The sequence below is a fragment of the Artemia franciscana genome, chromosome 2 (assembly GCF_032884065.1).
Source record: "Artemia franciscana chromosome 2, ASM3288406v1, whole genome shotgun sequence".
NCBI classification, from domain to species: domain Eukaryota; kingdom Metazoa; phylum Arthropoda; class Branchiopoda; order Anostraca; family Artemiidae; genus Artemia; species Artemia franciscana.
In genome coordinates, this window is record NC_088864.1 from 36073423 (window position 1) to 36085422 (window position 12000).

The 12000-nt window shown below is 37.1% G+C and overlaps 1 protein-coding gene across 2 annotated transcripts; it reads left to right on the plus strand.

Annotated features, from left to right (window-relative positions):
* Nucleotides 1-233: 233 nt before the first annotated feature.
* On the plus strand, nucleotides 234-11174 carry LOC136040915 (uncharacterized). 2 transcript variants are annotated; one of them, XM_065725344.1, is made up of 3 exons: nucleotides 234-299; nucleotides 6363-6447; nucleotides 10486-11174. In XM_065725344.1, the coding sequence occupies exons 1-3, from the start codon at nucleotides 282-284 to the stop codon at nucleotides 10737-10739; spliced, it is 357 nt and encodes a 118-aa protein (XP_065581416.1). In that variant the 5' UTR covers nucleotides 234-281; the 3' UTR covers nucleotides 10740-11174. The 2 variants fall into 2 exon arrangements, with proteins under 2 accessions (XP_065581416.1, XP_065581409.1); XM_065725337.1 differs by lacking the exon at nucleotides 10486-11174 and adding an exon at nucleotides 8405-9217.
* The last annotated feature ends 826 nt before the right edge of the window (nucleotides 11175-12000 follow it).

The window sequence follows — 12000 nt, forward strand, 5'->3', positions numbered from 1 at the left end:
AATTTGTGTATATTGACGCGACTGGTTTAATTATATTACATTCCAAGATATTTAATGCTTTCAATATTTCAGTATTTGAGGCTTTAGAAAAAATAACCTACACATAGCCAAATTGTTGGCAGGAAACCAAACTGAAGTTTATAACAGGATGGAAAAATACCCTTATGAGAGAGGCAGCTCCAGGGAGCTCAATATTGGGTCACCCAAGACCTGATTCCATGCTATAATAGAAAATCCTTGTACCGTTTGATCAGTGTATAGAATTGACTTTTGGGGAAACCATGCACAAGATGAAATCGGTTCGTAACAGCTTTTTATGCTTATATTTTCCAAATAGATATTCAAGAGCATCATTTAGAAGGCCATGGGGCATTTACCCCCGTAAGATTTTGAAACATTATTTCTATAAATTTCCATTGATAAAGAATAGACCCACTAGATATTGAAAAATGAACTTATTCATACCTCTATAAAAAAAAATCGAAAATAAACATTGCCCCTCCCCCGTATTTTAGTGAATTGACATCGCTATAAATTTTATACATTCCAAGAAGCTTATAAAGAGAGTATTCCAAAAGGGAGCATTTATAGTAGCTTAATTTGAAGCCATTCAAGATGTGTAACTTTGGATTTAGAACCCTTAGCTTGAATATGATTACCAAATATTGACTTCCTGGGCTTTTTTTCGTAAAAATTCTTTTTTGCTTGGATTTGTCTGTAATAAAAAACAAAAAAATTTCAACTAGTTTTTTTTTAAATCCATAGTTTCTTTATAAGTTATGAATAGGCTTCCCAGCTTTGGGGGGTGTCTTGTATTTAGCTCAAGCATGCACACAAAAATTTTCTTGGGAGGAGGCCCAATAATAATAATAAAAAAAAACATTTTGGTAATCTGAATACGAGGTTCCCAAAAATCAAATGCAATTTAGTATTTCAGGGCTGGCGAGACCACCTCCTGTGTACGTCTCTGACGTAGCCCATGATAATAGCATTTAGATTGGAAGGCTGTTAAGCCACATACAAAATACACAAAATAAATTATGTTTTGTTTTGCATAAACCCAATTTCTTAAAATAGGAATAATGGGTAAAAGCCCGTTTCCATAATTAAACTGCACAATTATGCTTTACAAAATTTCAAATTACTTTTAACTTCCAAATATTTTCTGGAGATCAATATTTTAAAAAGTAAAAAAAAATAAATATGGTGATAATGTAGTATTTTATGATTGCATACCAAAAAAAGAATAAAAGAGAAATAAAATAACCCATTGAATACACTGAATTTAAATTCATGGAGTGTTTTTTATTCTTTTTCATCCTTGCATGCATCGTGCGCTAAAAAACGGGGATAGGCATATACCCCCTCATGAAAATATCCCCTAGGAAATAGCCCTCCCTCCCGTGGCTGGGTGGTCTCCATTCATTTTTACTTATAGAAAAGGACCAGAAGTCTCAGTTTCTGATCTAATGAGCATCCTCTGAAGTTTCTACGACCATGAGGTGGAGGTGGGGATAAGGAAGGGGCAGTCCCCTTCCTATAGGGAATAAATTCTGCTTATTTTGGGGTTATATTTTACTCTTTACTTTCATAATAACAGCACAGACCTAGAAAATTTCCGGAAATTAAGAAGGATTAAATATCAATTTCACACTTTTGAAGCGTTTTTTAAAGTTTTTGTTCAAAATCCTATAGAAAATTACCCCCCCCCCCAAACAAAAGTCACGGACACGGTCCTTGGGATTATGCACCAGTTTTAACTTCTATCCTCCCCTTGTCTCTTCCTTAGTACTGATTCTATATTTATCTGAAGGCTCAATGGAAGTTGGGATGTTTTGGCATTAAAATGCACCCTTTGAGGTATATTCATCCCTCTCTAACTAATCATTTATTTATAAGATCTAAAACAATTTCAGTGTCAATTTCAGTAAATACTCATTTGTTTCACATTTCCAAACATTTGCATATAAAGGGTTTAAACTTCTACTATGGGATTCTCTTATTGTTTTGTAGTAAGGAAGGGAGGGAGATGCCTCAAAGGGTGCATTTTAATGCCAAATATTCCGACTCTCATCAAGTCTTCTGATAAATATTGAATTAATTCTAAGGGAGAGACTAGGTGAGGACGGAGGTAGAAAATTGACATAAAACCCCCTGGGTAGTTTCCAGGACTTTTTTTTGGGGGGGGGGGTACAGACAAAATTAAAAACACATCAAAAATCTGCCCTCTTTATTTCTGGGACTATTTCTGGTCTGCGCTGTTATAGAAGTAAAGAGAAACATTAAACCCCAACATAAACACAATTTATTCCGTATTTAGGGGAACTGCCCTTTCCTCGTCCTAACCTCCACCTCATGTTCACAGAAATTTTGGAGGGTACTCATTACGTAAGAAATAGAGAGTTACTCTTTTTTTTAAAAGTCGAAAGTAATTCGAGACCAACCAGCCGTGGGGGCTATTTTTTTGGGAGGGGGGGGGGGTGTTTTCCGAGGTGTTGGTATTTTCCGCGGGATCAGGGGTATTTTCTGGGGTATTTTCCACGATGAAATAAACACCGGCTCTCCTAAAGAACAGCGACGGGAGAGAGAGAAAAAAATCAGTGACTTTGTGTTTTCAGACACGCTTTCCACAGAAGTGACAAAACCAAAAAATTTTGCTTGATAAACAGCCAATGTTTTAACCCTAATTTTTGATTTAATCCTATGTTTTTAAACCAGATTCAAAATTAAAGCTGGAATTAATTAGAATATCTTCATTTCGCAATCGCCTGTACCAAATCCTACCGTCTACTAGATACACAGCTAGTCGTAGTCTGCCCGATTTTCTTTGAAAGAAGTCGAAAGGGTATTTTTCTCTGCATTTGCAGCGTATCTGGTTCTGTCAGGAGGGACTTTAGGACCTGTGAATAATCTTCCTGAACTGGGCAAAAGGCAAGATGAGAAAAGATAGATGAGAAAAAAACAACTAACCACTCTTACCACGGCCGTGATAAGTTGGAAAAGGTGAAGTTGTGCAGCTTTGAGGAATCCATCTACAACTAAAACTACAGCCCAGGAGAATATTAAGAATTTTAAAGAGTGATCCATACCTATAATCAACATAATTACGCCATTTATTGGCCAAATCGACAGTGCTGTTGGCAAAACTGCAACTTGCAATTCTGTGACTGAAAATATGGGTTGTGGAGGCGCAAAAAAAAGATGCAATCAATATGAATAGTCTCAATTTCCTGAAGTATGTCTCAAAGCCTTTTCTTGAAAGCCAAGGCGCTCTAAAACAGACAGAAGAAGGATTTGATTTTAAAATTAAAGCAAGGCAGTCGAAAGTTATATAAAATAGTCAAAAGTTTGAGTTCATTGTTTAAAGGACATAATCTATAAGATTTCCTTATACCAAACCCCTGAAAGTTACTCATTTCCAAATTTTTTTACTATTTGAACTGAGCAGCGATACGGTTGTGACGCTGAATGGGGTCTGGGCCAAATCATCTGTGGTAATGAGCGATAATTAAATAGCACCCTTTGCCAGCAGAAACGCATACACTAAAAACAACAATTTTAACGTGAATATAGGCTATCGATAGAATCTCCTTTCAACGGATATTCCAAATATGTGAAATTCGTATTTTGATTTCATATGTCAATAGTTATGAGCAGAAAAAGATCGAAATATTTTTTCCCGAGTCCCATAACTCTGTTTTAGTCCCCTATTTAGTTCCAAATGTATACCCGTACAGAAAGATACTGAAACAGTCTCGTATCTTCTGAACAGTTGATCGGGCCCCCTTCTTGTTCTCAATTCTAAGTTTTCTTTTATTGCTTTAAAAATGTGTCCAATTTTAAATGAAAGTTCCCTTTTTATCACTGTTTAATCTAAGTCTTGGTGACTTTTTATTTTTAGGGTGGCTTGATATAGGTGCTGCGGGGTGATGTCTCGCTTCTTATTTCACAAAACTGTTTTCTTTGTAGCATAAAAGATTATATTTATATGCTTACCGGTACAAATGGTGGAGATGCGGGAGAAGGCCTACTGACCATCTTCAGGGACTTATCGAGGAGGGGGGAAGCAAATGGTACCAGTAATTTTTTTCATCAAGGTTTAAATTGAAATATTGGGTTGTATGCTTGCTTTTTTAATATTTAAACGGTTTGTGGTAACTCGTGCTAATAGTAACCGGAATTGTAAAAAAAAAAGAAATTTGATATGAATATGTACATTAAAAGAAGTCACTTCTTATGGAGACAAAATTAAAATAAAACAGATTTTTTCAACTGAAGTTAAGGAGCAACATGAAAACTTGAAAACGAGCAGAAATTATTCCATAGTACTCCTTAGTGCCTTTAGTCATGGCAGTAGCAGCAGTAGCAGTAGCAGTAGTAGTAGTGGTATGCCTATAGCAGCTTTTGGTTTGTTCAACATTCCCCTCAAGATGAGCTAAAAATTTCAACTTGCTCTTGGCTCTTCCTCAAATATCGCTCTTATGCCATTTTGATAACTGACATCAACATAGTATGGTTCGATTTGGTTCAACATTCCCTGAAAATGTCACCTCAATGCCCTTAGCTTCAGTAGCAGTATTAGTCGTAGCAGTAGTAATAGTTGTAGTTGTAGTAAAAATAATTTTACAGGCAATTGTAACAGTAGTAGTTGAACCAGTAGCTGTAGTAGTGGCAGTAGTGTGCACAGAGTATGTTTTGATTAGTTCAACATCCTCTTAACCTAACCTGACAGTTTGAGCTTAATATCCTATGCCGTTCCTGGGACATTGTTGATGTGCCCTATTGATATGCTTCAAGCACATACTGTTTTTTGTAGTAAAACACCCCCTAAACACTCTAAAAGCTTTATTTTTGTGCCCGTAGGAGTAGTGAAAAAAAAGCTGTAGTAGTAGTAGTAGCAGTATTCACATGAGCCTGTTTGTTAGTTCAACATCCCCCTCAAAGGGTCCTGAAAGTTTCAACGTAATCCCAACTGTTCTAAAGACATTGCCTATACGCCCTTTTGACAATCTGAATTCATATAGTACGTTTTGATTTAAGAGTTCGGCTTTTGACAAACTCCTCTTAAACATTCTTCCAAAGTTTCACCTGAATACAATTAGCCCCTGTAGTAGCAGTAATAGTAGCAGCAGTAGTAATAGCAATAGTTGTATAGGTAGTTGAATATTCCCCTCAACAGCCCAGAAAGTTTCAACTTAATGCTGTATGCTGTTCCTGAAATATAATTGATGCACCTTTTCGACAACCTAAACGTGCATACTACCTTTTGATTTAGAGCAACATCCCCTCATCCTTCCCTGAAATTTTTATTTTTATATCCTTAGCTTTATAGTCGCAGTAGTAGTAGCAGAAGTAGTGGTAGCAGTAATAGTAGTAGTAGTAGCAGTAGTAGTTGTGGTAGTAGCATGCAAATACTGCCTTTTGGTTAGTTCAACATTCCCAACGACATGCACTGCAAGTTTAAACTTAATGCTCTAAGCCGTTTCTAAGACATTACTTGGACACCTCTTTGACGACCTGCATGCACATAGTGTGTTTGATTTAGTCCAACTTACCACTAAATATTCCCTTAGGTTTTAACTTTTAGCCTTAGTAGTAGTAGCAGTAGTCACAGTAGTAGTGGTAGGAGCAGTAGTAATTTGCATATATAGCCTTTTGGTTAGTTGAACTTTCCCCTCATCGTGCCCTGAAAGTTTCAACTTTACACTCTAGGCCGTTCCTAACATATTGCTGAAACGTCCTTTTTACAAACTGTAAGCACATAGTTTATTTAGTTTTAGTTCAACTTACGTCCTTTTGACAGTTTGTACGCATATATGGTGTTTTTATTTAATTGAACACTCCCCTCAACATTCTTTAAAAACTTTGCCTGAATGCAATTGGCCCTTTGGACACCAAGGGCCAAACATTGTCCCTTTTTTGATAATTGTAACTATACATATATGTTAACAATAGGTAAATTGTATAGTTTAAAGACCTTGCCCCAAAGGTTATAGGGTGGGTGGTGTCATCACCATAGGCATAGATGTTGAACCTTTCAACAATGCTGAACAAAATGGCTTTCCCAAAATTTTGGTCGAAGGTCTATAGATAAAAAGGGGCGTGAGAGGGTAACTGGTTGACCTCCAATCACTTTTGACTCTTAAAAGAACTATAACTTTCGATTTCCAATCGAACGAGACCCTTCAGAAGTTTCTATGACGACTTCTTCCATACTTAGTGCCTTGGTGGAAGAAAATTATTATTGCATTGATCCTACTTTGCTCTTTAATCAGGCAGCGCTATTGCACTGCCTATGATAGTATCAATAACTTAATATCAAATATGTTTACAAGTATTTTTAATTTTGTTATTTCTTTTAGGTAGCAGTTTTCGTTTACATATTGGGAGCATCTTTGGCTTTGGAACCTGAGTACAGAAACAGTGGAGAGGAAATTGTTCCTGAAGGTACTTCTTTTTCCTTGACCATTTGACCTTTTTCGTTACAGTTGTTCAAATTGAAACTTTTTTTGCTTTTAACCTCTTTTGATAACATGGCCTTTTTCATTTATTTTTTATATCTAGTTTTTTCATGGCCTTTTCTTCAATCATTAATGAGGAGCTGACTATTCCAGAAAGAACTTCTTTTTTAAGGACAAATCCTATTTACGAAAACTGTATTTATAATTTCTTAGGCACATTAATTTGACTTTTCGTTTAATATGACGTTTGCAAAATGGACATTTAAGGGAAGAGGGGAAGAAGCCTTCTTCTTAAGGAAGAAGCCCATCAAGAATAGCTTAGAGTATATTTGGGTATTTAGCTTTACGAAGTCCATCTCACATGTGTTTCATTTTACTACTACTACTACTGCTAACAACTCATCGCAGCACTAAGCCGTCTGAGGCAAAAACAGCAACGCACGCTCCTCCTCCATCATAATATGCTCATAGCCTCCCACTTTCACCCTCCCAGGAAGTTCCCAGTTCCCTTAAACCTTTCTTTACGACATCCTCCCGCCCCAACTGCGAACGACCTGATTTTCGTTCAGCCCTAAACGGTTGTCCGAAAAGGACAATCTTTGGCAATCTATCATCCTTCATCCACAAAACGTGCCCTAGCCATCTAAACCTTTCTCTCAATATAGCCTAAGAAGCAGGATTGAACCACAATTTTCACAAAGCCTATTGCTTGAAATGCGGCCAGTCAGCCGGGTACCCAAAACAATCCGTAGGCAGTTTCTCTGGAAAACATCTACCAAATTTTCCTCCGTTTTTCGTACCGCCAATGCTTCAATACCATACTTGACTCCAATATTTTAATCTTGGTTCGCAGACTTATCCTCCAATCCTTCCAAGTTTTTTCAACTGAGTAAAAAAGCCCTGGCCCTCGGCTATTCTACAATTAACATTTTCACTTCAGTGAGTCAAAATTAAAGTAAGCAAAATTAGTGCCGATATCAGATACAATGTTTTTTTTAGTCTTTCAATTTGAAAACCTAAGACATCGATACCCGAGTGGGGTAGGAAAACACTTTACTACGAAAATTTTACTCATTTAAGTGAATATCCCTGTTTTATTCTGTTTTTCTTTTGTGTTTGTCTGTAGGAGGAGAAAGCGGTTGCAACTCAGCATTTTGTTTCTGTCTCAAATAGTTGCATGGCAAATCTAGTTGAAATAGCCAATGACAAGCAGGTGAAAACATTTTTTAGGGGGGGGGGAACTGAGAGGAGGGATCGAAACTTGTCCAAACTATGAGAAACAAGCAACTTAAGTGAGCTTTAGAGAAAATAAGGGAACTAAAAGAATTTAGATGTGGGAAGGTAGCTTAGATCCTCTTTGCTGAGTACAAATTTTATTAAAAATATTTGCAGCGTCATACTTAATAAAGTAGAAAATACAAATTTGCATAATTTTTATCAAAACGACGACATCCATTTGTAAGTGATAAAGGTAACGAGGGCTAAAGGCCAAAGCTGCCATCCAAGCCTACCGAGTGCCATTAAAAAGCCCATGAAACGTGGTTTTTTGCCAAGTACATATAATAGTATATATATTTGTAACATATACGTGTATGTATACGTGGGTGTGTCCGTGACCGCGCAGGGACGTTGGTGTGTGTGTTTTGTGCTTGCGCGCATATATAAACATATTTGAAACAGTCTTCGCTAACCGTAGGTTTCATTCTTTAGCATTAAATATAGCCTCACGTAACTCCCCTACGGTCTCTTTTATGAGTTTTTGTGCTTTCTGAGTCAATCAAAGGACCATGAGGGATGATCTGCTAAACAGCTTTTGTTATTGAAAGAAGGAATAATATACATTTTCATTATGATTTTTCCTATTTCAGAGAATGATATATTCATCCCTCTTTTAAACTCTCATATTTTAGTATCTCCTCCAACTGTATTTTCTTTTTATGTAGTTGTTGGTGACGGTCCAGTCGAGCAGGAAGATCAGCAAGACGAAAATCAAAACGGTTTCGGAAAACTATTAATAAAAAAACAGGCATTACCAACACTAAGCCAATTTCTCAGAGGCATGCCTCAACAGCAGAGCTTTTTCGTGCCAGAAGCTTCTCAGTATGATCAGAGATTATTTAGATTTCAGCCCGCATATCAACTCAATCCAGCTGCCTTTGGGCCAAACCAATACACCCAGAGCTTCCAGGCAGCTAAGATCTATCAACACCCCATGATCACAGGAGTCGAAAGTCAAGCTCCAGCTGCCATTATGCTGGACCAGTATACCCCAAGCTATCAGACAGATAGCTTGTCTGATATGCTTTGATATGCTGATAGCTTTGGGTCAACAGACCCAAATCACCGGGTTTCAAGGTCAAGCCCCAGCTGCTAGTCCTAGATTTATATTCCTTGCGGAACAAAATGGCCATTGGACCGCGTGCAAGCTTCTTTTGGGTTGCGTTGACATACCATTTTTTGGACATGGTCATAACGAACATCATGGCCATCAAGAACATCACGGTCATAAAGAACATCATGGACATGACCACAAGTGGGCAAGCGGACATGTCAAAGATAAGTGGACAAGCGGACACGTCAAAAACAAGTGGACAGATGGACATGTCAAAGACAAGTGGACAAGTCAAGATGTGTCCAACATACAATACATAATCGGCAGCTATCTATAGCCACTAACAAATTATTAACAATGGTGAGGGTATTTATTCTATTTGTCCTTATTTTTAGTAAATTTGGAATAAAATTACAATTTGTTTCATGTTATAATTTTATACTACAAGGCCATAGGCAGCTAGAGTTTGTCTTTCGCTTTTATTTCTTGAGTTTTTTTCGTTTTTTGTTTTGATGATAGAGAGCCTTATCTGTTTCTGCGTAGATTTTAAGAAATTATTCTCCAATATTACACAGTCTTAATTATTTAACTTTATTATCTAAAAATACTCCCTAAGCATGAAGCTAGGTCACGTGATGTAAAACTACAACTGGTTTTCAATTTTTATGGCCACTAGTTCAATACGACAAGCCCCTTGAGGAGAGGTGAAAACGCACTTATTCTTTCCAGCAAACATGCACAATTCCTTAGACCTAAAACGTAGGGGTCTTCATTCCAATGAACAACTAATGTGTCTGGACAGATGCTGTCTTGTATAATTGATCACGATAGGTTACTTTTTAACAACTGGGGTCTGGTAGAGCCTAGTTGCTTGAGGCTACAGTTTTTTTCAATGATAGTTTTTTACGTAAAATGATGGTCAAAGGCTAACCGATCAACAGATTCAGATAGGAAGATAAATTAAGTTAATTCTGAAAAACCAAAGGATTTAGACAAGGCTGTATCCAGGGGGAGAGGGGTTTGAATCCCTTCCCCCTAAATGTTTGTCTGACTCATAAAAATGTAACAAAAATGAATGTAAACAAAATTTTATTCGTTTTTTAAAGTTTTTTGTAACGTTCCTCCCAAATAAAACCTTTTCTAAACCGTCCCCCGCAAAGAAAACTGGATAAGGCCCTGGATCCAGAAACATAGAGTGGATGTGAGGAAATCGGAAAGGTAAAGTTTTAAAAACAATATTAAAGTACCAAGAACAGTTTCAGATCTGGGAAATCTATTTCTAATTGTGATGTGCAGGAAGAACACCGCCACTAAGTTTTGTCAGGGAGGATAAACTTTTCCATTGAATACGATTGGTTATCATCTTGCATAATGGCAATCGATTGAAACAGTCTCGATATTTTGATAGAAATAAATCAGGTTCGGGTCTTCTGCCCATAGCAAACATTGCCTCGCGTCTCCTCCTTAGGATCTTCAAAATTTCCGCTATTATCCGCTTTCAATAATTTTGGTTCAACCAAGTCCAGAATGAGGTTCATTAAGGGAAGGTCAATAGAATTATTTCTTCCTACTAAATAAAATAAAAGCACATATTTTATGGTAATTTGTCATACTTCAAATGGACCTTCAGACATTCCTCTGCCACACCCATTTCTGTTGTTTCACATATCTTCCAATTGTATTTTTTTGTAGTTGTTGGTGACAACCCAGTCGAGCAGGAGGATCAGCAAGGCGATTATCAAACTAATTTCAGACGATTATTACTGCAGGAACAGATAAGGCCCGCGCTCAGTCAATTTTTCAGAGGCCTTCCTCAACGACAGAACTTCATTACACCACAAGTTTCCCGGTATAGTCAGGGTTTTTTCAGAACTCAGCCTGCATACCTACTCAGTCCAACTGCCTTTGAGCAAGAACAATACTATCCTAGCTTCCAGAGAGGCTGAAGTCCATCAACAACACCAAATCCCAGGTTTCCAAGATAAATTCCAGGCTACGTTCAAGCAGCAACATAATCCGAGCTACCAGAAAGATGGAGCATATCAACAACCACAGATTACAGGGGTTCAAGGTCAAGTTCAAGCTCCAAATCTTAGATTTATATTTCTTTCAGAACAAAATGGCCATTGGTCCGCTTGCAAGCTTCTGCTAGGTTGTATAGATATACCATTTATCGGACATGGACATCACGGAAATGACCACAAGTGGACAAATGGACACAACAATCACAAGTGGACGAACAAAGAAATGTCCACAATACGACACATAATCGGTGATATAATTAATATATAGACTTACAAATTTAATAACAGTGGTGAGGATATTTATTTTATCTTTTTTATTCTCCTAATAAGTTTCAGAATAAATTATAGCTTGATTCATATCGAAATATTATACTACAGGGCTACATGCAGACTGTGGAGGCAAGAGGCTTCTGTAGCCCGAACCTTGGCTCAATTTAGTGAGTTGCTAGTTAAGACACTTAGACAATTAGGTCTACAGTAAGGGGATAATAAGGTAATTGATCCTACAGGGCTGAAAATTCAGCCCTTCGTTGAAAATGTGCGTTCACAGCAATTTACATTTCATTGTCGATAGATAATTAGCTCATAACTTAATTATCATACTTTACTGTGTGAGTAGCCCCCACCTGCGAAACCTGTTTGTCAAGATATTAGGAGTCAGGTCTATCTGCAATTAAAACACCTCATTTCATGGGCACCACAAGGATAATGACCCCCTGTAAAGACACAATCTAAAACTTTACTTTGAGATCTAGGCTCCTATGGATTTCCCCCCTTCATCCGGCTTTTTTCCCTGGAACTTCTTAAGCCCTTGTCATTTTCTTGAAGATGTTATTTGTTGATTCATTTATGACGCTTTTATTTATCATACCTATTCAATATGAAATCCCCCTTGGTAATATTTGCCAGAATAGTTAGAACGAGATTTGTCAGACAAACCCTCAATGAAAAGCGCACTGCCTATGACCTTAAAATTTTAATAATATCAAGGATATACACAGAGAGGTTTCATGGCCTAGAACCACTTAAAATCCTATATGATCATGTATTTTTTGCTACTTCTTGTTAAAAATATCAACGAAAGCAGCCGAAGTGAAATCCATTTTCTTCCACATACAAATAAGATGATTCATAAGACTACAATGTACGCATCTATACAAAGGTGGAGCACAATATATGTTAA

Coding starts and splice junctions, on each gene's coding strand:
- LOC136040915 (XM_065725337.1), top strand. Junction 6,448..8,404: donor AGAGGAAATTGTTCCTGAAG/GTACTTCTTTTT, acceptor CTTTTTATGTAG/TTGTTGGTGACGGTCCAGTC.